Here is a 27,422-nt window from a genome sequence, read left to right as displayed (position 1 = left end):
TACTTGAAAGGCACAAGCTACTGTTTTCTGAAAGCTTCTTTGCACATGAGCATAAAATGTATGTATTGGATTTGGAAATTGTCCAATAACTGCCCTTTCAATGTAGCTAAATGTAGATTACAGCTGTTTCCTCTGGAAAGATGCATATAATCATCATTTCTTTCTTCTCTTACAGGGTGTCTCCTCTGCAGAAGTCTGAGATAGTGGACGTAGTTAAGAAGCGGGTAAAGGCCATCACCCTCGCCATTGGGGACGGTGCCAACGACGTTGGGATGATCCAGACAGCTCACGTGGGTGTAGGAATCAGTGGGAATGAAGGCATGCAGGCGACCAACAATTCGGATTATGCCATCGCGCAGGTCAGAGGCATGGTTGACCAGCTGTCCCATCCTGTTGACAGAGGTGTCCACTGGGCATGAAGGTCTGATTGGTGCTTGACCTTTAGTCCAGCCCTAAGAACTCTGCCACCCCTTTTGAGGTTGTGTCTAGACAAAACCACCAGAGTATTCAGATTTCCCTGTGGCCTTGATCTTGTGCAGTTGAAAGGCCCTGTACTGCTGGTTGTTGTGGTTGTTTTTGCTAGCTGTGAGGTTGGCCAAGCTTTCTGTACTCCAGGCAGGGCGTCATTCCTGACAGATAGGTCTCTGATCCTGCTAATGATGGTCTCTCACCCTCAACTCCCACATTTGCTGCATGGGGTTTTCCTTGTGCCATCCCATGCTAAAGAATGGCTGTGCTTATTACATCTCTTCTTTACCATCCTGACCCCAGAATCTGTCCTCTTTTCAAAAGGTGCTAGAACACTCTCTCCTCAGGCATTCGAGGTCAGGGGAAAGCAGTGGTTTACAACTGCTACCCTCTCTGTAGCCATAACCAGGGTGCGGTAGCCATAACCCACGGTCAGTAGCAAACAGCCTCCTGCTATTAGGCCAAGTTCAGCCCATTCCTCTCTGGATCAGATGTTGCATGCAGGAGTTCCTGATGCACTTTGTAGTTACTGAACAGATGGCCTGAGGATGAAAGAATTGCCGACTCCTCAATGATAGATAGCCGAAAAGTGAAGGAAAATAGCTAACCTCCTGACCTTAGGTGACATATCTAGAGCATTTGGCCTGCTTGATCATCCAGAAGATCTAGACCTCATAATGGGCACCGATCGTTTCCTCCTGTCTACAGATTGCAGTATGTCATGATAAAATGCCTGCTCATTTGGTGGTTAGCTAAGGTTTCCTCATGTCCTTCCAGTGTTTAGTCATTTGAAGAATGTGTTAACCTTAATCACATGAACACAGGTAATAATGGCTTTTTATCCCTTCAAGCTGAGATCAGGGGCTGCGTATGAACTGTGAAAGAGCTTCCAACAACCCCAGGGCTGCAGGCTGGTCCTGTGCAGCTTTGGGGTCCACCTCCCCAGAGGGGGGTTCTGCATTAGATCACCTCTCCGATTCCCTCCCAGCCGGTGGTTCTGCAAACACAGGGAGGAATTACAAAGTCCTCATGGCTCCAGAAAGTACATGAAATCAATCTTGTTTCTCTGTTGATTTCAACTAAATCCTCAAGATAAATGCTAAAGTAGGTAGGGGAAGGAATTCTGATTGTACAGGTGGGAACACTGGGGCTTCTTCACATTGGGTGACCGGCCTCAGGTCCGAGCATCCAGGGTCAGAGAACACCAGGCCTGTACGTGACCTTGGGGACCAGCTCCACACACCTGCCCATTCACTTTCCTGAGTCAACCACTCCGAGGCCTGTGGGACTCTTGCTTCCTGTAGTCTGTCAGCAGCTGTAGATGTTATACACCCCAGCATTATTAAATACTTGAGTTATAGCATCATGTGGCTGGAAGGGATCTTTAGAGGTTTCCTAGGAGTTCCAGGCAAATATTTGTCTGTCTTTTTCTTTAAAATGTCTGGGGAAGGGAGATTCCATGACCTGCTTTATTAAAACTGCATACTAATAGGCTGTGGAATCTGGAGCAATTGCTCTCTTCAAATTAAAAGCATCAAAGAAGCGTAGGGAGGAGGAGAGTTAGAGTTAGAGTTAGGGGTTTTCTTGCCCCACCGCTGTAATAGTGTTCACTGCCAGAGGAAGTGACAAATGGCCGCATGTGTCTGTGGGTCTTCATTTCTCCTGTCCGTGGTCCTGCCCACGATCGGGGAGAGGTCCTGTTGTTTCAGGGGAGCATTGCTCTTTGCCTTACACCTTCTCTACCCGACTTCAGTTAGAAGCAAGAAAGGCCGCAATTTGATGTATTCCCTTTGCCCCCAGTGAAATGATAAATGTCTCTGGTTGAAGTCAATATCTCGGGCTTTTTCTCTTTATTGCATGTGGATGAATACATTTTTGCTTGGGTTTTTGAGGCAGTGCCCTGGAAGCTTACATACAGAGGAAAAACTAGCTCCCAGTCCTTGGGAAAAATGATGAAATGGGCAGAGCTCTGGTTCTACTTCTTCCCTGGTTGCCTGTGCTTTTACCCACAGCACAGCCCCTGTGACTGCCAGCCGCCTGCTGGTCTGCCACCTTGCCCACAGCCCGTGGGCAGCCTGCACCAGCGACGTAGGGCACGGCGCCTCTGGCCCCAGCTGCCTCTTCTCCTCAGGAGGCGATCATTCCTGCCCCCTAGCTTCTTAACATCTTTTGAACGACCTCCTGAAAATAGCGTTTTGATTTAGGTTATATGTACTTTTTCCCCCTGAACACAAATCACTGTAGCACTAACGTTGAGTCATTCCGGATGACTCCAGCAGATGCTCTGTGTGCCCACTGAAGTTTAACATCAGGGGGTCTGGGTCAAATGCAAACTTCCTTTTTATTTGTTTAGCCAGTTATTTTATGATTCCCCATTCCCCTTTGGAATCCTTAATGAGCTTTTATGGAGAGTTTTATTTTTCCATATGCACCTACTCCTGCCATTTTGAAGTGGCCATATAGCTTTTGGAGTATGCAGTTGAGTGACCCGCCTTACCCCCATCTCCTGGGTAGATCTCTCATGAAATGTGATGTCATGTCAGATTGAGCTCCCTTCTTCAGGGCTAATGGAAATTATTATGTGGCTTCCTCCTGAAAGAAAATGTTTTCTTAAAAGAAAATTACATTTCCAATCAGAGTTTTTTCTTTTCTACTGATAGTTAAATTTAATTTCAGAAGTAATCAGAAATTAATAGGAAGTTTGCAATAGCAAAAGAATTTCTGAAGTTTATGGATGTTCTCAATACAGCCCGATTATCTCTTCTGGGAGAACGAGCCCAAGGACTGCCCTGTGACTTGGAACAGGGAAATTAAGGTTTTAGTTCAAGGCAACCAAGGGACATTTCAGTGTGGTACAAGGCTAATCAATGTATAGAAATCGTGAATTCAAACAGGATCTCCCTAATGGTGCCTTCATGCCAGGGCACATCATAGTCCACTGAACAAAACAACAACAACAAAAACCCTCATTTCCCTACCTCCAGCTCATCATCACACTTTTGGAGACCTTTGTGAAGAGGCCACAGAAAGCAAAGCCGGGCTAAGAGGAGGCTGAGGGGATAGGATTCAAGTGGTGCCCAAAGAACCCCCTGCCCCAAAGAGGATTCAGGGATTTTATTGAATATTGCTCAGTATCCCAAACTGCAAGATCCGTTCCATCACTGTCACCTTAGTATCAGTTAGCCACTTGTTGGTTTTTTGTTTTTCTTGACTGCATAGCCCTCTAGCAAGAGGTACTCTGTACTAGTTGGAAGCAAAAAAGGAGAACAAAATGGGTGTGGCTGGTAAGGCTGTGTGTTTGCACCTGAGTGTCTCTGTGTCTCTGTGAATGTGCAGTTGCTTTTAGCGTGCGGACTGACAGTGGAAATAGGTCGTGTCTCTGTGTGCATCCCTTTTTAAAAAAGGATACTGGTGCATGAGTGTTCCTGTCCCTTGCTCCTTGTCACCATCAAATCTGATTGAATAGAAGCATCTGGTTGCCACTGTGCTTTTCTTTTCTCCCAGTTCAAGAGGTCACCTTCTCCTAAGAGTTAGGACCCTAAAAAAGTATTTGTGTAAACAAAAACAGAATTCTCAAGAATAACAATGAGAGGTCCAAACTGGCGTTTGGGGAAAATATTAGCTATGTAGATTTAAGAGGAGAGTTTAGTTGTCCTCACCACACCTGAAAGATCTGCCTTTGGTTTCCGGAAGTGAATGGTTTTCTCAGGTTCTCTGCAGAATCTTGCTTCCTCGATGACCTTCTCTGTCCCCAAAGAACATTTTGTGACTTTTGTTCCTAAAGGATGGGTGCTCCTGAACTTTGCCATTGTTTCCCCCTCAGTTTTCCTACTTGGAGAAGCTGCTGCTGGTCCATGGTGCCTGGAGCTACAATCGGGTGACCAAGTGCATCCTGTACTGTTTCTATAAGAACGTGGTCCTCTACATTATTGAGGTGAGCCAGGCCAACTTTGTCCTTGGGAGCGGGGGGGCTTTTGCAGAGGGCATCTTCACATATTTAAGGTAATTGCAAGAAAGGACTTTGTTCCTGTAAAATTAAAAGGTCCTGCTGGGACAGACTGGAGTCTGTGACACACACAACGTCTGTAATATGGGGGACACCTCGCAGATCGAGGTCCTCATGCCAAGGAACCAATGCGGGAAGGCCCGGTGACTGTTGTCACTCACACCCTGCTCCTCCCAGGGGACTCAGAGCCTGGGCAGCGGGTGTTCCCACATTTCTTGGTGGGCATGGGGACGTTTCCAGGCAGCCCGGTCATTCTTTTCTTTCCTGGAATGAAAGAGCCTGATTTCTTGTTCTATTTCTCATGGCATCTGCAAGTTACCCAAGCATTGATTCATCGCCTCTGGGATATTTGGATGATACTATTTAAATGGGAGAAGGTGTGGGAGTAAGTGGGGAGTGAACAAATAAGGTGATTAAAAATATCTCCGTGAATTTCTTGAGTTGTCAAGCTGGTTTTCAGGATGTTGATTCAATTGCAAGCACATTTATTTTACTTATTAGCGGGACTAGAGCAGGAGAGGGGTGGCGGGCTCAGGAAAAATCAGAATGGGCACTTTCTCTTTGAACTCAGTGGGAGGACCAGCTGCCTCTTTCCTCCTTTTTAAGGACAGCTCTGCTGCAAAGGTGTGGCTTTTAAGGCCAACGTGACTAATAGATTTCCAAGTGTGTTGAGAAAAGAGGAAGCAGGCGGTCACTCTGTGGAGAAATAGAAAAGCAATGTTAATTGCATTTGGTGTTAATATCTCAGTCTGTTATGAGTTATTTTGTGTCTGATGTCTCAGCTCTTGGCAGGAATAAGAACCAAGACATAGATCAATTTTATCTGATGTGGCCTTTAAAATATGCAGCTCAGGGAATTTAACAAGTGGTTTGCTAATGTAACCGTGACTAAACATTTCTTTACCCTACCCAGTTGTCTACTCTATCCTATTGAATATTCAGGTGAAACATAAAGGTTCACATCACTGAGTTTGTAACCAAACTACTAATGAATAGTTTTCCTGGGTTTTGCAAGTTGTACATTGTACTAATTTGCACAAAGGGCATCCTACTTGCCTTGTCTGCTCATGCTATGATACTCAACTCAGTCTGCACCAAGTAAGAACTTCTAAATGTTACATGTAATGGATTTTATAGTTTCTATCTTCCTCCTGTCTGCATTTTTACAATTTTTTTTCTTTTTTTTTGGCACTTAAATATGTTTGTCCTTCTGTTTCTGTGGCTTTCTTTTTCCCTCTGTGATAGCAGTCACTCCTGAATGTCACTTGGGGTCATAGATAATCAATGCTGTGGACTCAAGCAGTGTGGGAATCCCTGCGCCCATGTGCCATCCCAAGTCCCACATGCATTTTCAACTCTTACTGTAGTGTTGGCTTCACAGGATTTCTTAATAATCTGGTTTTCCTCAAAATCAGCAAATTACAGATAGTCTAGACTTCTTATCAAGACATTTTACATGAAGCTCCGAACCCTTCAGCTTCCCAGAGCTTCCTCCGGGGCCCTCCTTCATCATTTACACTTCCTATCTTGCCCCTTTTTTTTTTTTTTAAACTTCAAGAGGGCTAAGGACGAGAAGAGTACAATTTTTGTCTGTCTGGAAAATTCCATTTGGAATGAGGCCCTGAAAATGCCATGTGAGTTCTTTAAATTAATTTTTCAATTGTAGCTGAACCACAGCTGTACATGGTCTTTTGTAAACAGCCTTTAAAAACATTCCTGATAAAATTTAAAAAATTAAGTAAAGTCTCCACCACTCTGGTCTCAGTCTTCTGCTTAGTATTTCAAGGAGATTTAATTTGAAAATCAAGAAAAAACAGAATCTTCAACTGAGCCCAGAAAGAGCATTGACTCAGTGACTGCCCAACCTCTGTGGCATCAACATGTACTTCAAATATAACTTTAAAAACAGGGAAGTTCTACTTGGATGGTATTTTAGTGTGTTTTGAACCAAAAGATCAAAGATTGTTATAATTTGATTTGCTCTTTTGCAATGAATAGTTTTGCATTCTAAAGGTTACCTTGTAACTAATGGAGAATAAGTTGTATTCTTATTTTTTTAAAAGATTTTTTATTCATTTGAGACAGAGAGAGAGAGAGAGCATGAGCAGCGGGAGAGGCAGAGGGAGAAGGAGATGCAGGTTCCCCACTGAGCCAGGAGCCCGATGTGGGGCTTGATCCCAGGACCCTGGGATCATGACCCGAGCCGAAGGCAGACGCTCAACCATCTGAGCCACCTAGGTGCCCCTAAGTTGTATTCTTAAATGGTTTTCTTGTAACTCAAGGAGAAACCCTTTGCAAAAGCCAGTATGTCCTCATCTCAAATGTCCTCTGATTAGGTAACTATCAGTCATTTACAAATGTAGTCTAAAAGCAGTTTGGCATATTAAAAAAAGATGCACAAGTGGGCATGTGCACACACATACTAATAGAGTCTTGGCCATTATTATGAGGATCATTATGATTTGAATAACCAATATAGATTGTATGGAAGACCTATGAGCCTGTAACTAATACAATCTACTCACTTGGTACACTGACCTATAAAACTTGAGTTTTCTATGGAAGGAATACATGGCTCTATCCTCACTGCAATATGGAACGCTAACTGAAAGTTCCCTCCACTCTCATCCCCAAGCCCCCTTAGGTATATTCTTTTATGACCTTTTCCTGTGTTCATAGAGCCGTTTACATATACAAACAAATCAATGTTTTTACATAAGTGTCCTCATGCTTTGTAATATCTTCTGCAGTTGATGTGATACCAGTGTATTTGGGGGATCATCCCCGTGACTACATATGGGTTCATTGCCTGGTGTTTCACAGTATGTTTTCCTACAATCTATTTAACCATTCCTATATTGATAAATGTTTAAGTCATCTCCCTTTTTACCCACAAAGAGCCTTGTGGAGTAACAGTTGTCCCTCTAAGCAGCCATAATTATTCTACCAAAATGACAGTGATCTAATTCAAACATTACTACCCCAGTGCCTTGAATATAACACATGATCAAATTTATGTATTATTATCTGTACCTCACGTTCCCTGTTGCTGACTGACCTTCATGCTATTTGATGTGTCACATAAAATTTATTCAGGCTGAAGTAGCCATTGGTTCAAGTGATTAAAAATTAGAACAAAATGATGGAATCTGTGATTTCGTGGTCACCCTATCAATAGGCAAAACGAAAAATACATAAACCTTGGCTCTCCATTCCCTCCACTGCTACCTTAATCTAGTACTTCTTACCTGCTTGATAGGAGAGACCACTAGCTTTGCCCCATTAACCATCTATAATGCAACCGGGATGAGCTTCCTGAACACGCATGTGAGTGATTCCAGTGGCTGGCAGCTCTGGAACTAGGTGCTCAATAATGTTGGCAGTGAGTGCCACCATCCTCCTAGGACTCTTCAAGGTTCCTGTGGCTCCTGATGAAATCCCCGTGTCCCTCTTCATGCCCCTGCCCCTCGTGGTCTGGATCCCGACTGTCACCAGCCTCATCTCCCACTGCGTCCCTCCTCATTCTGTTTTTAATCAGTGCTATTGAAGTACAATTAATGCACAGTTAGATACACCTTTATTAAGCATACAGTTCTATAAATTAAAGCTGGATTTTATCATTAGAAACTAACTGGCAGTTTTCTGCCTGCCTCCCATAGATGACAAGAATGTCACAAAGAGTTTCTGGGGACGGATAACACAGATGGTTGCCCAACAGTGTGAATGTTGGGCACTTAAAAATGATTAGGATGGTAAACTTTATGTTGTGTGTATTTTACCACAATAAAAAAATGCTAAAAACATTTTAAAAAGAGTATCACAAGCACTTTGGGCCTTTAGTCACGTGGAGGGAAACAAAAATGTGTAGCCAGACCGTATGCTTTGGAGAGCTCACTGAAGGTTTGAAAAACAAACTTCACACGTAGTTTTGTTTTGTATTAGCGATTAAATGCTGCATTTTGTGGCTGTGACCAGATAGACCATATTTCTCAGAAGGTAAAATTCTTTTGTGGGCTAGACCATGCAGAATGTCATAGCCTTGTGGGGCGGATGGAGTCAGCCAGCAAGAGGGGGTACATTCCTGGTGTGTCCGAGGTGGGGGGCAGGAAAAGGAATAAAGTTAGTGAAGACAAGGAGATAGGGCTGGAAGGGATATGTAAGTGGCCAAGGAAGGGGATCTAAATAACTAGATGTTGCTATTGGAAGCTGGGAATCCTTTTTCATTCTGGAATAGGCAAGTGACACAGTAAAAGCAATTTCAGAAAATGTGTATGTCAGTATGTAGGACAGATGGTAAGCATAGACCTTTAATGTAATTTTGTAGTTTTAACCTGGGGCATAAATCATGACCATTATGTAACCATTTCCCAGCATAATTTATAATCAGAAAGGAATGACTGATTTTTAAAAACTCTTTGATTTTGGCAGTGGGAGGAATTTACCTTAAATGTAAAGATTGGAAAAATATTCCTACACATTTTTGAGTTCCTCATGTAACTGCTCTGTGATAATGCCCAAAGAGAGAGGGTCAATTAAATTCTTTAAAGTTCCTACGCTATTTAACAAACTAGGCATTTGTTATTCAGGATTTCCTGAATAGAGTACAAAGCATAATAAAGAGTTTCAAAGTATAACAGTCTCAGCATGTTAAGAATTTACTAGGTGTGCGTCTGTCCACAGACTTTCTGAACCCCTAGGAAAAGGTTATTTGGAATGGAGAAAATTTTTAGTGATAATGAAATGCAAATAGGAAAACAATAGGGAAGTTACTTGAATTTAACCTGCAATTCAAAAAATTATGATACAGATCCCTTATCAACTTTGGTATAACGTAAAGAAAAGACACCAAATCATCTTTGAAAGAGAGACGAGACTTTGAAATTATGATGACGATTCGTTGGTGGCTCCTAGTTTAGAGAATAACGATAACATATAAGTATTAATGTGAAAAAATGGGAATTTTATACCACTTAGAGTGTCTACTTATTTTTGGCACCATATGTAAGAAAAACTAATGTTTTCTTGGGGTCATTAAACTGGTATAGGATACTGGCCAGGAACTGGGGAGCATATTTAGCATGGAAGTCTGGAAATATCACTGACTGAGACAGAGATTTAAACCACAGCAATTTGAGACCAAATGCAACCCAAACAACAGAATTTCACTGAAAGCTACTTAAGACTTATCAATATCTGACAAGCTAAAACAAACAAATGAAACTCTGTGCTCTAGAATACTCCATAAGGTTTACCAGCATTTTGTTTCCTGTGTCTTAAAACTAAAACAGTAAAATGAATTATGGTTCCTGCATAAACTGCCATTCTAATCCAAAATATTCTCAGAGAAGTACTTGGAATTTATTTTTTCTGAGAACATATATGTAATCTTTTTAGTTGTGTCACAGTTTTTTGTTGTTGGACCTCTGACAGGTTTTGGGGTTTTTTCCCTCCATTTTTCAGATCATTAATTGTTTGAAAATAATTATATGTAAATTACATGTAGGCAGCCCCTTCTTTCATTTACCGTCTGACTAGCTTCTTATTTGTGGAGGCCTAATTTAAATATGTTAATGTACAAAGATGCTGTGGATTTGCTCAGCCATATTCCAAACTGGCATCTATTTCCTGAGAGTAACCAAGACTGCATTGTAAACAGGGAAAGAAAGCACTGGCTTTGGGTAGATTTTGCTTTAAATGTTAGAATCAATGAAGAATAGATGTTTTACAACTTTAAAATACTATCCAATAACTTTTCCCCTTTTTGCTTATAATGCACAACTGAAGTACATCTCAAAAATAAACGTATTTCATTCTTGACACGTAAGAGATCTCTTTATGGTAGAAGACAAAATTCCTGATAGCTAAGCTTCTTTCTCTCTTCTGTCCGGTGCATCTTTGTTGTCAGAGGCAGCTTTATATTTCCTGATAAAGAGTCCTTATTTGAGGGGCTAGATTGGAGTCATGAGCTTAATGGTAACTTGTTAAAAGGTGAAGGTGAATCGAAAAGCACAGTCAACATATGGACCTATCTGTAGAGACCTTTACTTCATCAAATATGAAGCCATCCATTTTCTAGTAAAAGCTTTAAGCAGGTGTTGCCTACCTACTCTGTGACAGGTGGAACGCTAGGACCAGGGGCCCTGGGATAAGCTCTGCAAAGTTCCCATTTGATGGGGGGGGGTGGGTGTTGGCGACAGGCACAGTGTGAAGTGTTCTGATGGTTGTATGCACAAGTCTGGTGCCAAACCCTTTCCAAGAACATCCCAGCTTGTTGAGTTAGTGATTACCTGGGTGGTTCCTATTTGGGGCTGATAGTTGTTGAGCAATAATTACAATTTTTTTTTTTTAAGATTTTATTTATTAATTTGACAGAGAGAGACACAGCGAGAGAGGGAACACAAGCAGGGGGAGTGGGAGAGGGAGAAGCAGGCTGCCTGCCGAGCAGGGAGCCCGATGCGGGGCTCGATCCCAGGACCCTGGGATCACGACCTGAGCCGAAGGCAGACGCTTAACAACTGAGCCACCCAGGCGCCCAATAATTACAATTTTAATATGGTGGAAGGAAAACTATTTCAAGAATGGCTTCCCAGTGGGCAGTTTGCAAATAGGAATTAACTAGAAGTAGGAACATTCTGAAGAGTACTTTCCCCGCCTCAGGCATCTGCATTCTCCAAGTCAAGTACTCTGGGGTCTTGGATCCAGATAAAGGAACCAGACTGAGCCCCCATCCTCGGAAGTGAGTAGGGGATGAAGATAAGACTCGCATAGTTACAGTGCAGCTTGCGGGGGCTGGCTTGCAGGAAGACAACGTGCGGTGCACAATGAGGACTCTCAGAAGTGGTGCTTTACAGCTGTGGGAGCCTCAACTTTCCAGGATGACCTGACCTAAGCCCTAAAGGATGACTAGGAGCCAATCAAGTGAGGGGGTCTGGAGGAGAGGGTTAGGTTGGCGTACCAGAGAGAGGCCCACACCTGTCTGTCCCACTTAACCCTCTCTATTTATTCCAGCTCCGTGATAAATGTCAGAAGTCACCAGGCCCTTAGTAAACAACAGGGAAGAAGTGTAGTTTCCCGGGTTTTATGTTTCAGTAGGAAGATGGCTCCAGAACCAGCTGCACATGGGCTTAGGAATGTTCTCTCAAAGCCTAGATGGTTGCTGCCCATTTATGGAGCTGGGAGTTTATCAGCAAAAGATGGGGGGGATGATAGGGAGGAGTTGTTATAAAGCCGGAGAAGTATTCACAGTCTGGAGGGATCCCCTACAAGACATACCATCTCTTTGAACTTTATAAAAATAGACTCTCGCTTGCTGCCTTTTACATGTGACAATATATGCTTTTTTAATGATGTTTTTGCAGCTGTTTTACCTGAAAGGCTCATTATAAAGAGCCAACATTCTAAAAAAAATATATTTAGGCATTGATGTTTTAAAAATTGAGTCTCTAACTCCATAAAACCTCCCTGAGGGGGGAGAAAAAGTGCAGGTCCAAAAGCAAATCAATGCAAAGGACTCCGGGGGCGATGTGAACTTTGAGACGTCTGCTGTGTGCAAAGCTGGGCCTTATTCTAGGGTGTCCGCTCTTTCCTTCCCTCCTGGTGCTATGGCAGAAGCGAAGGTGAGGGGTCAGCTCATCACCGCATGCATTAAAGCTCCCTTATTCCAACTTATTCCTTTCCTTTAGGTCCTATTGCATTCAGACATAGCGCCTGCATAATTTAGTACTTGCATTTGTCACAGTGAATGTTATTTCTGTTTACCAAATTGCTTCTGACTTCCCTAAGGGCAGGAACCGTTTCTTTCTGATCTTGCCCCTAGACAGGACTGAATGCACCGTGCTCAATAAACAGATAATCAATTGAACACATTTCAGTAGAGGCTGACATGTCAGAATCTATTGGACTTGTGTGTGTGTGTGTGTGTTTAGAATATAAGAGAGAGAAGATTACTTAAGCAGCATATTATATTTCTTTCTTTTTAGAAACGCTTCTGGTCTAACATATCTTTCCTGGTGGAATTTTCATAGAGAGAACTATACCCTCTAAGAATTAGAAGATTAATTCAGATTTAGAATTTGCTTAACCTCATCTTTTGAGAGAGAATAAAATATAATTTTGACTGCATTCTTTTTTTTTAAGATTATTTATTTATTTATTTGTCAGAGAGAGAGAGAGAGAATGTGTGAGTGGGCAGGAGGGGCAGAGGGAGAAGCAGGCTCCCTGATGAGCAAGTAGCCTGAAGTCGGACTGGGATCGAGTCCTGAACCTAAGGCAGACACTTATTTAACCAACTGAGCCACCCAGGCGTCCCTTTGATCGCATTCTTTAAACACATTCCTACCTTAGACTACCTTTTATTTCAGCTGAAACTCTTAGATTTTCACTCTAGTGAAGCTGACTTTACCAATTAGTTTTTTTTTGCCATTTTACTCTGTGTTGCTCTCCTGTATTTCTTCCTGCCCTTTTTTTCTGCTAGTAGAGACCAGCTTTCCTGAGTTTTGAAATCAGATATCCTTTAATTCTTAAAATTAATTTTGGGAAAGTGTCTAAGAACAAATCCCCCGATCATGCCCATCTATCCGTTTTCATCTCTATACACCTGCGTAGCACCATTCTGAGCAAGTGAATTTCAGGGACATTTGATTAAGGGTGGTTGAGAGTCCAAGATTGAGAACAGAGACTTCAGTTATAGGCTGTGGAAAAGATAAGGTGACAACAGAAAGAATACCTTCTATAGCAGATGAAGGAGAAGATAGTGGGAAGAGGCAAAGGGAATTCATAATGTAGCACTTCAATGATGGAAAATGATCGCCTGTTTTTGGACAAGCGTCCATTTGCTTTGAGAGGATCAGGAGCAGGGTACCTTCTCTTCTCCTTTTTTCTAAATTGGTCAGCCTGACTTAGGAAAGAGAAATAGATTTTGACCCATAGTTCTAAAATACTTTTTGACAAGCAAGTAAAATGTGATTATGAAAATGAAATTCATCATTCCTTTTCTTGGACTTACGAGTCTTTTGGATTTGGCCTTCAGTTAAAATAGCTTCTGTGAATAAGTATCACATCAGAAAGCTCATCTCTCCTCTAGTAAATGCCTGTACTTTTAAGTGGCAAATAATCTTCATTGCCTTCTGATAACTCACCGGAGCCAGTATATTGGTTTTCATTTGAGCCACTATACTGGTTTTCCAACAGGTGTTCTGGGAGTTCAGAGTGCACTTCATTTCTTCGTTCCCATGCGCTGGCAGATCAAGTGGACTATTTAAAGAAGGCTCAAGAAGTGATGCATATGCTTTCTTGCCTCATCTTTCAAAGTGAGGGGAGGCAAAGTAGATTAGTGTTATTAAGTACTGCTTGTACCTCCTGAGCATGCCAATAAAAGAATATTGATTAAAATGTTGACCTCTTTTATCCAGGGATTATAGGATGAGGTTTATTATTGCTCGTTAACTAAGCTGTGTGTTGTTTTGATAATCTTTTTGTTAATCACTTGTCAACCTGAAACTTGCTTCTTTGTAACATTAGGTACTAACTAGGAACTTTTACCTCCTTGTTAGCCTTGCCTTATTGGTTTTCTTTATTCCTTTGAAGGTATTGATTAATATGGTATACTGGTATATCACTTTCTTTTTGTGTGAGGTATAATTTACATGCAATAAAATAAGCCCTTTCTCGTGTACAGTCTGAGTCTCAACAAAGGCATACAATAGCATCAATGCCACCCCGCTCCATTATAGAGCAGTGCCAGCATTCAGAAACACTCTCTCAGCCCTTTTGTAGTCCCTACCTGAGCCCTACACCCAGTCCCTAGCAATGACTGGTCTGTTTTCTGAGAAGGTCCTGTGGGTGGAATTATACCAGAATATGGTCTTCAGCATAACACATTTGCAATTCATCCATGTTGTTGTATCAGTGGTTTATTCATTTCAGTGCTGAGTAGTATTCCATTCTGGAAAGAGGGTTTCCCATGGTTGCGGAGTTCTGGAAGCCCAGTCCCAGGGGCTTGTGAACTAGGGACCAGGAAGTTACTGCACTGCAAGTAACATCATAGTTTCAGGAAAAGCGTGAATAAAATTTGACTGGAACAACACTGATCATAACAAGGCAAGATGGTGGTGGTGGAGGGGTGAGTTGGCCTGGGGAACACTTTCTGCTAACCTTTCTGGGGAGGAGAAGGGCCAGGAGCCCTTGTCTTCTTACAACCACTCTTCTATCTGCCGTCTGACTGGCTGGGGCCGCGTTAGGGCAGCGGCGAGCGGACAGTGGCCAGGTTAGGGCTGTGGCAAGCGGACGGCGGCCGTGTTAGGGCAGGGTGAAGCTCTGCAGTCAGGCCACTTGGGGGTTTTGCTTCCAGCTCCAGCCCTGCAAATCTGGGCATGCCTCCTGGCCACTCCCAGCCTCAGTGTCCTTCCCTGTAAAACAAGGATAATAAAGTACATACATCAAAGGGTTTGTGAGGACTAAGTAAAACCACACAGGAAAGCCTTCAGCATGGGGCCAAACCACATAGAGTCCTCAAATTAGCCCATTAGCATTATTTTAAGGTATTTAATATTTGACCAGTCTTTTGACTGTAGTGTTGTGGGCTTGAGTATTTTCCAGTTCATCCTTCCTCCCAGAATAGGATTCTGCCCTACAATAGCAGACAGTCTTCCAGTCCACCCTCTGCTGGGAACCTTTCAGGATGAGGTAAATCTCCCTTTTACTACTTCTTTAGACAGTTCTACCTTAAATGTAGCCCCTCTTATACACTGCAACTGTATAAAATCATTATAGAGCAAAGTAACCATGATTCAATCTGCTAGGTTAATGAAGTTTGCTTGCCTCCTCTCTGTGTATTGCTAACAATTCAGGTGCTAATAAGTAATTGTATTCCAGTAATGAGGTTGTCTGTTTTTAACTGAGAAACAATTTTTCTAACATCACCCATGGCCTGATGTTCTCCCCTGACCCAGGGTGGCATTTACAGATTTCGTAAATTAGCCCAGACTCCTTGATGCTCTCACACTTTGCCTGAGTTTCATCAAGAGCATTTAAATGAAACTGACGTACTTGTTCTTTAAAACTCCAGCCCCTAAACAGTGCACTCTGTTGGGGTTTGCTGAAAGGAATCCATGTGAGAGAGTTTCTTCTGCTCCCAGAATATGAGTTTTGCTAGTTTCTTTCAAAGCCAAGCCATCTCATGTTGACTGGAACTAGTCCTCCAGGCTGCGCTGGACCAAGACGTATGCCTGTGTTAGCATCCAAAAAGATCACCCCCTCCACGTGCCTGCTGGTTACCTGAAAACACAAGTTTCTGTCTCCATGTGTTCAGAGCAGGTGGGAATTGTGCTGTCCACAAAGATAATGTCAGAACTTTCAAGCGGGTAAAGTGCTGTGCTGATCTTGGGTATTTTTAACCCAGGCCAACTATAGCCTTCAAGGATCCAGGAGTTCTATCAGTTACACTGGGACTTCAGGGTGCTTTGAAATTCACCTGCTTTGGAATACTCCACCATAAGAACAAATAACAATGCAATATATCCTGGCTGCTAGTATGTGTTGATATGAAAATGGAAAATAAGTTTTCCTGAACTCACTGCTGTTTCTGTCCCTTAGATTATTTTGAATCTATAAAAGCTGGGTGCATTTTGTATATGCTATCTTTTTTTTGGTGGGGGGAGATTAGCCAGAGAAAATTACCCAAAAAGGTAATGCTGTGAAAAATGTCTTTGCTATTTGTTATCTCTCTCTTGTTCTTGATCTGTTCATAGTATCATTAGCTAATGCAAAATATGCATTTGGCTTGGTCATTCTTGCTGGAAATTTTAAAAGCTCACATTACATATTTCTAATACGTAATTGCATTAACTCTAAATGCATTTGAAAAGATTGGTGGAATACTCACTACAGGGAAGTTGTATAGCAGCTATGGACTTTTCTGCCCCCCGCCCCCCAAGCAGATGGCCTTTTGTTTTAGCCTTGTCTCCTGGGACCCTCGTGTTTCTAGTAGTGCTTCCTGGACTCAGCACTGCCATATACTTACAGGAACCATGTCTGTACACATGCTCTTGGGGTTTTGTTTTTCTTTCCTCTTTCTGTTTGTGTGGTTCGATAGAAATCTGTCTGTGGTGGAAATACCTGGGGTGCCTCCCAAAGGAGCTCTCACAGGATGCCTCTGCCGGCCTCCCTCTCCTTGTTGGCTGCTCTTGTAACTCTAGCCAGTGCCACGGTTCACCTGCCTCTAGCTGGAGTCCACACAAATAGGAGTCATGATGGATCCTGCTGCCGCTTCTCCTTTTCTTCCTGCTTCTATAGCATTTGTCACAACGTTAATCTCACAAGTGATATCTGCCCATATCAAGAAATGCTAATCAGTAGTTTCTAAACAATAAGCATAAATGGGGGTGAACCCTAAATTTTCCTTAAAACAACCAAGTCTTTATTGTCGCTAATTAAGTTGGTAGAGTGAATTCTGAAAGACAAAATTAAAGTAATAATTAAAAGCAAGTTTTTCTGCCTACCATGAGTCAGAAAAGACTTTTAATTTAAATATTAATCAAAAATACATAATACTGAAAATGAACTTAAATAATTATAATAGTGGGGCGCCTGGGTGGCTCAGTCGTTAAGCGTCTGCCTTCGGCTCAGGTCATGATTCCAGGGTCCTGGGATTGAGCCCCGCGTCGGGCTCCCTGCTCTGTGGGAAGCCTGCTTCTCCCTCTCCCACTCCCCCTGCTTGTGTTCCCTCTCTTGCTGTGTCTCTCTCTGTCACATAAATAAATAAAAATCTAAATAATAATAATAATAATAATAATAATAATAATAATAGTTATAATAATTATAATAAGAAAAGTCCTACTGTAAAAGTCAATGTGAATAAATAAAAAGACCTGTCCCACAGGGATAGGATAGGAAGAAATCTGCACACACAGAGACATACACATGCATATATAACACATACAAGCATCAAAGTGATTATTTAAACAAGGAAATACTGAAGATCATAAGGAAATATATGAAAAAATAGCCTGGAAATCTTAAAAATAAAAGTACTAAGAGGATTTGTCATGCCAGATGTTACACATAGTACAAAGATGTAACAGTAAAAACAGTCTAGGACTGTGCATGAACAGATTAGTAGAATCAAGTAGCGAATACAAAACCCAGTCTAAATACAGCTGGATCTTTGGTTTATGATTAAACTGGCATTTGAAGTGAGTGGGTAAAAGATACTATACATAAATGGTGAAGGGAAACAGAGGGTCATTTGGAAAAATATTACAATGGATTCGTAATTATTACTTTACTCTTTCCACCAAAATTAATTACAAATGGATCTGAGGTTTGTTTTTATTTGGTTGTTCTTTTCTAAAAAAAGATAGAAAGAAAGGGAAAAAAAAGAAAAACAATCACAAACCCTCCATGTTATGAAAAGGTAATGCCTTCACATGGTTCTAGACTTTAAAACCCCAGTAAAAATTAAACATAATAAAATCTCCTATCTCTGGGTCTGTCCTCATCATTGCCCCCTTCCCTTCCCTGATACATCTTTCAGCATTTGTTCATGCAGACACCAGCTTGTGTGATGATTCATCATCATGACCTTCTTTCTTACTCAAAAGATTGCATTCTAGACGCCTGTTCTGCCCCTTCCTTTTGTGCCCTAAAATATATCCCAGGGTTCTTTCCACATTAATGTTGAGGGCTTCCTCATTCTTATTGCAACTGTAGAGACTTCAGTTAGGTAAATAGTTTATTTAACCAGTCCCCTATTGATGGACACTTGGGTTATTTCCAACTTCAACATTTTCCTTCAACAAATTCTGCTGCAGTGTTGAGTAAATTCCCAGAAGTGGGACTTCCGTGTCAAAGGGTAAATGCATTAATAAATTTGATAAGTACTGCCATTTCCCCTCTTTTTTTTTAATTTCTAGGAGTTCTTTATATATTGGGGGAGATTAGTCCATTGTCAGTGGCATGAGTTGCAAGCATTTTACTTGCTTGGGATCCTTCCAAACTGTTCACTGTAGGTTGGGTTCCCTGGGAAGGAGACTCAGCTAGAGTTTAACATAAGGGATTTTGCTAAGGAGTGCCCTTGAGATCAACATCTATCAAGGGGAGGGAATGGAAGCACAAAGAAACAGTGGCCCAGGTAAATGAATGAAACCCTAGGTCAGACAACTGGCCAGGGGCCAAAGCCAGGGTGAGAACACAGGTCCCTGTTCTTGGCATAGTGCAGGTGCAGGCCGCTTCTTCCAAGGAGAACATCCTACAGAAGGCCATGGCTCAGGAGAAGTAGTTTCTAAAGAAATGAGTGAGAGTAGACAAAAACAAAGAAGGAAGTTTTCCCTAGGAAGAGGGTATACAAGTGATTCTGCGGAAATTGCAAGTAGCTCTGAATGGTTGAAGGTTGGGTATGGGAAGTGTGGGAGAGAAAATTGGGGTGACATCAGTTAAGTCTTGGATATGTGTGAGTCATGGCATTTTAAGCACAGTAGTAGTGATGTAATGATACTTGCACTTCTGAAAGATCATTCTTGTTGCTGTTCATCTTGGTGGCTCATAAAAGAGCCGCAGATTATATCTTCCAAAGATGGCTACACCAATACGTCTTTTAAGTCCCATGCTCTTCATACAAAGTGCTTCTGACACTTTTCCAACTGAACAGTGGGGGCTGTGTTCCCTTCCCTTGTATCTGGATGGACCTCTGTAACAGCCTCAAGCAGTAGACACCGGGTGACTTCCAAAGGTAAGTTCCTTTGGAACCCAGCCAACCTGTTGTAGGAAGACCAGGCCACATGCAGAAGCCACATGAAACTTTGTGGCCAACAGGCTCTCCAGGATCTCAGTGGCCAGCTGTGTGAGTGTGCAAACCTCAGAGGACTCCAGCCCCCAGTCTTCTAGCTGATGGCAGTGGGGCAGAGATGCGCGATCCCTGCTGAGCCCTGCTCCGTTCTAGATCTGTGAGCAGAATCAATGGTGTCATTAGTTTTTAATCACTAAGTTTGGGGGTAGGGGAGGTAACTTGTTAAATCACCATAATCCCCACCACAAATAATTATACCAATTTTTATTTCAAGCAAATTAATGAATGTCCCATCAGGCCAACAAGTTTCTCTATCTTTTGGGTCATGTTCCTTTGAGGCAGTCACTTTTGGGGATGCAGAAGAGTTTTTTGTACAGATGATAAAGTCATTGAAAAGAAACCTAGTTTCAAGGACCTTGTCACCATGAGGTTTAATGATGAGACACCAAGCACACTGCCCAATGCGATGAACACAGTCTACTCTCCCTACCCTGGTGTTGTTTTCCCCCTGGACCTGACCATGATACTAAAGCTATTAGTTTTCTGAATACAGAGAAATATCAGATTTTCCCGTTGCTCCACCAAGTACATGCACTTGTCAGAACTCCTAGAACTGTACACTAAAAAGGGTGAATTTTACTGTATTATAATATAGTTTTTGGGTAGGCCTGCTAAAGGTGATCCATACATCTATGCCCAGGTTTTGATTCAGCAAGTAGGGCTGTGATCAGAATATCAGTTCTATACCATAGAGACTTGGGGAATATTTGAAAAAACTAAACTTAGTCTCCCTTGAGACTGTCAAGCCTGGAAAAGTCACGCATGCACATTATGTGTGCATATGTGAACAGCAGTAAGGAGTTTTCTCCCACTCTGTTTTCTCATTCCTGCAAGGTTAGATGGCTCAAAGGTGTGGGGGCAGGAATTTATTTACATATCACTGGGCTGTCAGAGCCTCATATTCCTCATTATTTCTGAGTTGTAAGAATATAATTAAAATGCTTGTGTTTCTGTACATTTCCTTAACCTTCAAATATGAATATTAGAGTAAATCATAAACCACAATTAAAAAATGCAAACACCTTCTGTGCCCACATTTAATATATTTAGTCAATTTCTTTCCCATATCCGCTCAATGACAGCTGAAGGAATTGCTTTGGGATGACAGATTGTCAGCACATTGACACAGATTGTGTTAGATGTATATTTTTAGTGGGAATGAATGATTTTTAGGTGAGCTTTTCTAAGAGATAAAACAAGGAGAAGAACTGTTATTCCAAGTGTCAAACCTATAGAATTGTTTTTCCTTGTTGGTTGTGGTCAACCTAATTCATAATTATTAACAAGTATTTTATAAAACAGAAAAATTGGAGCTTGCTAAAAAATATTCTAACATCTACTAGAATAGACACATTAATAAATAAGAAGGGAAATTATCTCAATCTTCTTGGCCCAAGATTAGAGAAGAAATAATTTAAAATAGTTTATAACTGTTTCTGGTTCTTTGTTGTGTTTTATTACTCAGATAATGTTTGGGAAAAGGGACTGATCAAAACTTGGTAGATAGGGCATTTCTCTTCATTTACTAGTGAAATTGAACTAAAATCTGGAGTTCACAGGACAATATTTCCCTAACATATGTAAGAACTATGATCAGTTAATGAGATCCTGGTTTCTTATGAATACTTTATTAGGATCGGAGGCTAACTTGTGTGCTTATGACCTAGTTACTACCTGGATGAAGTCGCTCAATAAGAGGGTGTGTGTTTCTTTCTGCCTCTAAACATTTGGGACCATCTCTTTACTGTATGAGCCCTGAGGACTTGAGATAAGAGAGTGGGATACATGTTAAATCACTTTTAATATGAGGAATGCCCACATTGGTTCCCAGGGGATAAAATTAATCAAGGACCTAGCGGGGAAGAGCTGTTCTCAGACTGGGAGAATAGGCCTGGCTTCCTAGGTGACTGTCTCGCTCTTAAATCTTCAGCACTGGCCCAAAGGTATATATTTCTTCATATTCACTTTGAATGGCCATTGTACCACACAACAACCTGGCCTGCCTTAACTTGATTCCTTTTAAACTGGGAAGATTTTCAAGGAGAAATCTTTAAAGACATGGAGCCAGGGAGGAAAAAAACACTATAAAATTAATGAAGAAAGTAAATCTTATCATAAAAGAAAGCTTCTCTGTATTCAGGAAACTAATAGCTTTTTATTTTTCTCTGGAAAATAATTAACAACTGCTAAGGGACCATCAGTCCTTCCAAGTGCCTACAAACAGTACAGTTTCCTTGGTGTGATCATTAGTGGAGTTTTTTTTTCAGGTGAATCTACAAATGTCCTGTGAGAAGGCAAATCTATTTCCATAGAATTCTAACCCTGGGTGGCTGAGCTGTACCCATGAGATTTCAGGTCTCCTTATAGCTGTCCCACGCCATCCTGAGCCTCACCTGGCTGTCAAAACAGGAGGTTTTTTTTCTCCTCCTAATGGAAGGAGGCCCCAAGGCATTATTACCACAACCAGCCATAGGGATAAAAGGGCTAGCGTGGTAGTGTAAATAATGATGATAATAAATCCAAAAAGAATACAAAAATAAAACTACTAAAACACACTTGTGGATGGATACAAGTGCCTATTCACAGCTTCACTTCTGACCCTAAAACTGTGCCCCTTGGCCAAATTGTGCCCTCGGTCTCAGCTTGTGTCAAATCCTTTTGAGGGTAAAGAGTAATGTGGGTAGAAAGCATTTTGAAACTTGATGTGCAGTTACTGGGCCACTATAAATCTGTATGTAAAAATCTGATTACCGAACATGTTTAATGACCAAGAGAAAGCCTTGTTGAGGTAAATAGTGACAATGTTTTATACCACATAAACTCAGCTATGCAAATATATGGGCATATAAAACAGACTAGAAGAACAAACCCGATATATTCATACTTATATTTGAGTCAGTAAATGTATAGATGATTTTATTCTATGTGTTTTATAGATATTTTTAAATGTTCTAAAATGATATGTTGATTTTATATGCAGAAAATGTCAATTTATACACATGTGAGTAGATGCTATAATGACCGGGCTTAGGAAAAAGACAACTAGAAGTTAGAGTTGACATGCATATTAAAAAACAAAATCACCCAAAAAACCCATAGAAACAAAAGTTAGGCCATTGCAACAAAAATCAGGATATTATAGGAAAAGGATCACTTAGGGAATCTCACATTATTATAATACCTTTCGCTGTCAATAGGACATATTATTACAAATAGTCCTCCCTGAAAGATAAATAAGTAGTTTTCTAAAATGGCACCCTGCTTAGCAGGGTTTATGAACTCTCTCTTCAAGAGTCTTAGTAGACACTAGGTAGTTTATACCTCTGCATGAGCTGAGTTCTGAACACACCCAGATAATAATAGAAACTTACCATGATGCAGGATAAACAAAACAGCGCTGAGGTAAAATCTGTTTTAGTCACAAATTTCATATTTCACTCTTTGAGCTTCAGGCACATTGTACCTGGACATCGTACCTGGAATAGCTTAGTTCCCATTGCAGTCAGACAGGTTGTATTTTATTGAGTTTTTCTATATTAATTTGTTCCTTTTGGGTTTAAAAATGTGTACTGAAAAATGTATACTTGAATGGTAATTGATCATCATAACTGGTGTGTTTAAGAGAAGCTTTAATCCAAATAAAGCTTTGCATTAACTAAGTTGAAGGAAACTATTTCTTCTGCAACTATATAGACTATTCTATCAAGTACACGTGCACTTTTTTTTTTTTTAGGAATTTGATGTGTAGGTTGCCTTATTACTATAGGTTTTATTCAATTTAGGTTCTATTTTCTACTGTATCTTTAAGTTTTGGAGGGGCCAAATTAGTTTTATTTGATGGCATGACTGTTTATGGGTGCAATTTCCAAGGGCTGTTAGCTGTTTCAGTGCCACTCATAATGGCACATTTTTGAAGTGTTAAGGTTTTGTTAAACATTCCGTGCTGCATTCGTAAAAAATTAAAGGTCTTGATACTTGAGTACATTCAAAAGGGAAAAACAGTGTAGCATTGACAAACTGATCCTGTTGAAGTATGAATGGTTATGCATGGGAAGGGTACCCTGGTAAATCTGACCCATGTAGAGATGAATGAGCCGTAGATGCTTAATTTATGCAGATTGGATCTATATCCAATAGTAACAAATCCCTTTTTTTGTTCCATGGTTAATTTCATTTCAAGAATTCTTTAGCACCTGTTATTTTCCCTGTTTAATTTTGCCAGGACTACGCTACCCTCAGCACAAGCTGCTTTCACCCTTGAGAATCTCCAGTCAATACACATGACTGTTGGCCACCATGTGTCATGGAACATGCTTCCAGACTAATCTCAAACCGTGTTTGTTTCAATAGTAGTTATTCTCCTGTGAAGACACTTATCACAGAATGATCAGCAATTCACGTAACTCTGAAATTCCCTCAGGGAAACATCTATTATTTGTGGAAAATATCACCTGGTTCTCTAAGAACTTCTTCAGCTTTCTGTGGATGTTTCAGGGTGAGGCAGAGGAACATGGTGGGAGGTATCTACATTTGGTGATTTGGTGCACACAGCCACGAAGCAGTCATGTACTTTGATGTGACTCTTGTCTACCTGGCCCACAGAAGGTAAAGATTTCTTTTTGTACATTTTTTTAAAACTGAGTGTCCAATCCTCAGTGGAGAAAGAGTATTTCATGCAGTTTTAAATGCTTAGAAAATAATATCAAATTTCTGTGTGTTAAAGACAGGATTTGGAAGGGGTATTGTAAAGGCTGGTCTTTAGAAGGGAGAAGCTGGGAGGCATGACTTCCGACTCAAACTCCAGTTGTGTAATCTCTCTACCCTTCGGTGTCCTAGTTAAAAAATGGGACTTAACCAACCTCTTAGGATAGTTGTGACCATTCACTTGTAATAGCAAATGAGCTCTTTCCAGAGTCTAAGTACCTAAACGCACCCCCCTCCTAAACAGAGTCATTTTGGTGGCTGACTATATTGGGTATGATGGACATTCATCACTTGAAAATAATTTTAAACCAGTCTGCCTCGTTGGAGGGTAGATGTGGACAAAGAGGAGCCCACATAGAGGAATCCATGTGAGTTGCTCCCAACCACAACTATATTCAGAACAAGGGACTTTTTCTCTGAATGTATTTTTAAGGACTCCTTTCGATCAAACTCTCCAATTCAAGGATTTCAGCTGCTCTTACTGATGCCAGATGAAGCCATTTTAGGGCACAAGAATGTTCTAAAGAGGTAAATTACCACTCTTCTCCTTTGAGTGACCCTTCTGCATGAAAACAAAATCTGGACATTTCCAAATAGAGCCTCCAGATCTTTAGGAAAATGTAATACATTCTCTAAAGGGAGTTAAAAAGGTGAGATATTATTTGATGACTATACTATATTCTATAGCAATTACAGTCACAATAGTAGCCAACATTTACTGAGTTTTTTCATGTATCATCCACTGTTTTAAGTGCTTTACCAACCCCTGTTAGATGTTTACTACTGTTATGCCCATTTCCCATGAGGAAACCAAGGCATGCACAGGTTAAGTAACTTATTCATGGTAAAACAGTGGCCAAGCCAACATTTTAAATCAGGCATTCTGATTCTGGAGCACTGACTCCTATCTACACCAAATATTTCTCAATACAGTAGGAATGAGGACCAGGCATCTGCACTGACCCGGTCTAAGCAAAGCTCAGGTCTACTGTTTACTAAAGGGAAGGATAATAAAGACAGTTAACAAACACAGGTATGTGATCATAAAATCTCAAATTGGATTACAGGTCAATCCTACGAAGTCAAGCAAAAGACACACTGGAAATTACCATGTAGTCACTTGAATCAGGCCCTGGTGTCTGATATAATCTTCTTTCCAGTGATTTTCCAAAATCTTGCATACGGTTTAAGGTACAGCTACTCATTTTGACTTCAGAGGGGTTGTGTAGAAGGTTTCTGAGCACCTGGAAGCACTATATGGATTTTTCTCCCTAACAACTTGTCATCAAGGAGGAGACTGCTGAGCTGAGGAGCTGAGCATTTCACAAAGAATGTGTGTGTGTCTCAGTGCTAAGAAAGAGTGCCCCAGCTGTCACAGTTGCATTGTGCTTTTTCACCTCCAAGCCATGTTTTGCCTGCCTCCCCATCTCCATCTAGGCTGGAAAAATTTAACCTTTGTAAAATTCTCAGAAAGCAACAGCAAGAATAACAATAGAGTGTTACTAGGACATGGTTTCAGCAGCCACAGGGACTCCTGATTCTAAGAGTTTCTGTAAAAACTATAAGTTGCCCAAATCTGTATTAATCCTGAGCAAATGCAGCAAAGAGCATCTTTCAGGACCAAGAATTACTGAGATTTTGACTCTGGGTGAAACTATACTCCCATTAGCCATGAAACCTAAATCTGAGCCCTAATGTTGCTTGGTTTTCTGATGTCTGTCTATAGGAGGCTTTGGGCTATTGTCTCCATCAGGTATGTATAGTTACAACCAGGCAAGGGATCTGCCTTGTGGAGAGAGAACTACAATTTGTTGGATGGGGATTTTGCCTCTCTGGGTGCTCCACCTCTGGACAATGCCTACTTTTCTAGGTTCATATGGAATCTGTGCTCTGTCTTCTGGGATGGCTATGGAGTCCAGGGCATCTCTCTCTAGGATGTCCTCCATGTCTGGTAGGCTGTCCAGACATGCTCACCTAGAATGCGTTAGTGTTCTGACCTGAATAAAAATCCCCTTGTTTCTCAGTTTCAAGCCAAATTCTTTAAAGGCTTCGATATTGCTCCATTGTTCTAACCTATTGGCCAAACACATAACTCTTTTGGAAGCTCATATAGGTAAACTTTACCCAGCGCTGCTCTTAAAATGTACCTCCCACATCCCTGTCTGTGGATGGGACTCTCATGAACATGGCAAAGAGTTCTGGAACAATCAGAGAGGAATTGCTTCTGGATATTCTTTCTTCCCCTTGCCAGAGTACTTGGATATTAAAAAAAAAAACACTTTGAAACTTGAAGATAATTAAGTAGCAAACAAATGTTACTTGACTATTCAAATATTAACAAGTGCCATCCACGTGGTGACCTACATTAATTACAGGTTCATTCTTTGGATAATAGAACTTTTGAAACTTTTCCCTTGCGCTGGAGACACTTGCCATTATTAAAAATAAGCATACGTCATGTATGCGTCATGTAGGGTAATTAACATAACAATAAATAATTTGAAAATAAAGAATTTAAAAAAAGAAAGAAAGAAGTAGTACCTACTTGGAAAGCTGTAAAATTCAGAAGCTACCTGCTCTAACAAGGGATGGGAATGCTAATTTTGTTTTTCTTATTCTTATGCTAACCCCCATACATTACATCAGTAGTTTTAGATGTAGTGTTCCATGATTCGTTGTTTGTGCATAACACCCAGTGCTCCATGCAGAATGTGCCCTCCTCAATACCCATCAACAGGCTAACCCATCCTCCCACCCCCCTCCCCTCTAGAACCCTCAGTTTGTTTTTCAGAGTCCATCGTCTCTCATGGTTCGTCTACCCCTCCGATTTCCCCCCCTTCATTCTTCCCCTCCTGCTACCTTCTTCTTCTTCTTCTTCTTTTTTTTCTTGACATATATTGCATTGTTTCAGAGGTACAGATCTGAGATTCAACAGTCTTGCACAATTCACAGTGCTTACCAGAGCACATAACCTCCCCAGTGTCTATCACCCAGTCACCCCATCCCTCCCACCCCACCCCCCACTCCAGCAACCCTCAGTTTGTTTCCTGATATTAAGAATTCCTCATATCAGTGAGGTCATATGATACATGTCTTTCTCGGTTTGACTTATTTCACTCAACGTAATACCTTTCAGTTCCATCCACGTCATTGCAAATGGCAAGATCTCATTCCTTTGGATGGCTGCATAATATTCCGTTGTATATATATACCACATCTTCTTTATCCATTCATCTGTCGATGGACATCTTGGCTCTTTCCACAGTTTGGCTATTGTGGACATTGCTGCTATAAACATCGGGGTGCACGTACTCTTTCAGATCCCTACTTTTGTATCTTTGGGGTAAATACCCAGTACTGCAATTGCTGGATCATATGGTAGCTCTATTTTCAACTTTTTGA

At 41.1% G+C, this 27,422-nt stretch overlaps 1 protein-coding gene across 1 annotated transcript in view; it reads left to right on the top strand.

Moving 5' to 3' along the window:
• LOC110570256 (phospholipid-transporting ATPase IB) overlaps positions 1-27,422 on the top strand; it is a 599,207-nt gene that overhangs the window by 357,674 nt on the left and 214,111 nt on the right. The window contains exons 26-27 of the mRNA XM_021678237.1: positions 176-359; positions 4,292-4,402. Of these exons, the coding sequence (XP_021533912.1) occupies positions 176-359; positions 4,292-4,402 (295 nt within the window). The remainder of the gene's footprint in view (positions 1-175; positions 360-4,291; positions 4,403-27,422) is intronic.

Source organism: Neomonachus schauinslandi, chromosome 3 (assembly GCF_002201575.2).
Source record: "Neomonachus schauinslandi chromosome 3, ASM220157v2, whole genome shotgun sequence".
In the NCBI taxonomy this organism is placed as follows: Eukaryota; Metazoa; Chordata; class Mammalia; order Carnivora; family Phocidae; genus Neomonachus; species Neomonachus schauinslandi.
Note: the sequence above shows the minus strand (reverse complement) of the source record. Positions and strands in the feature narration are given on the sequence as shown.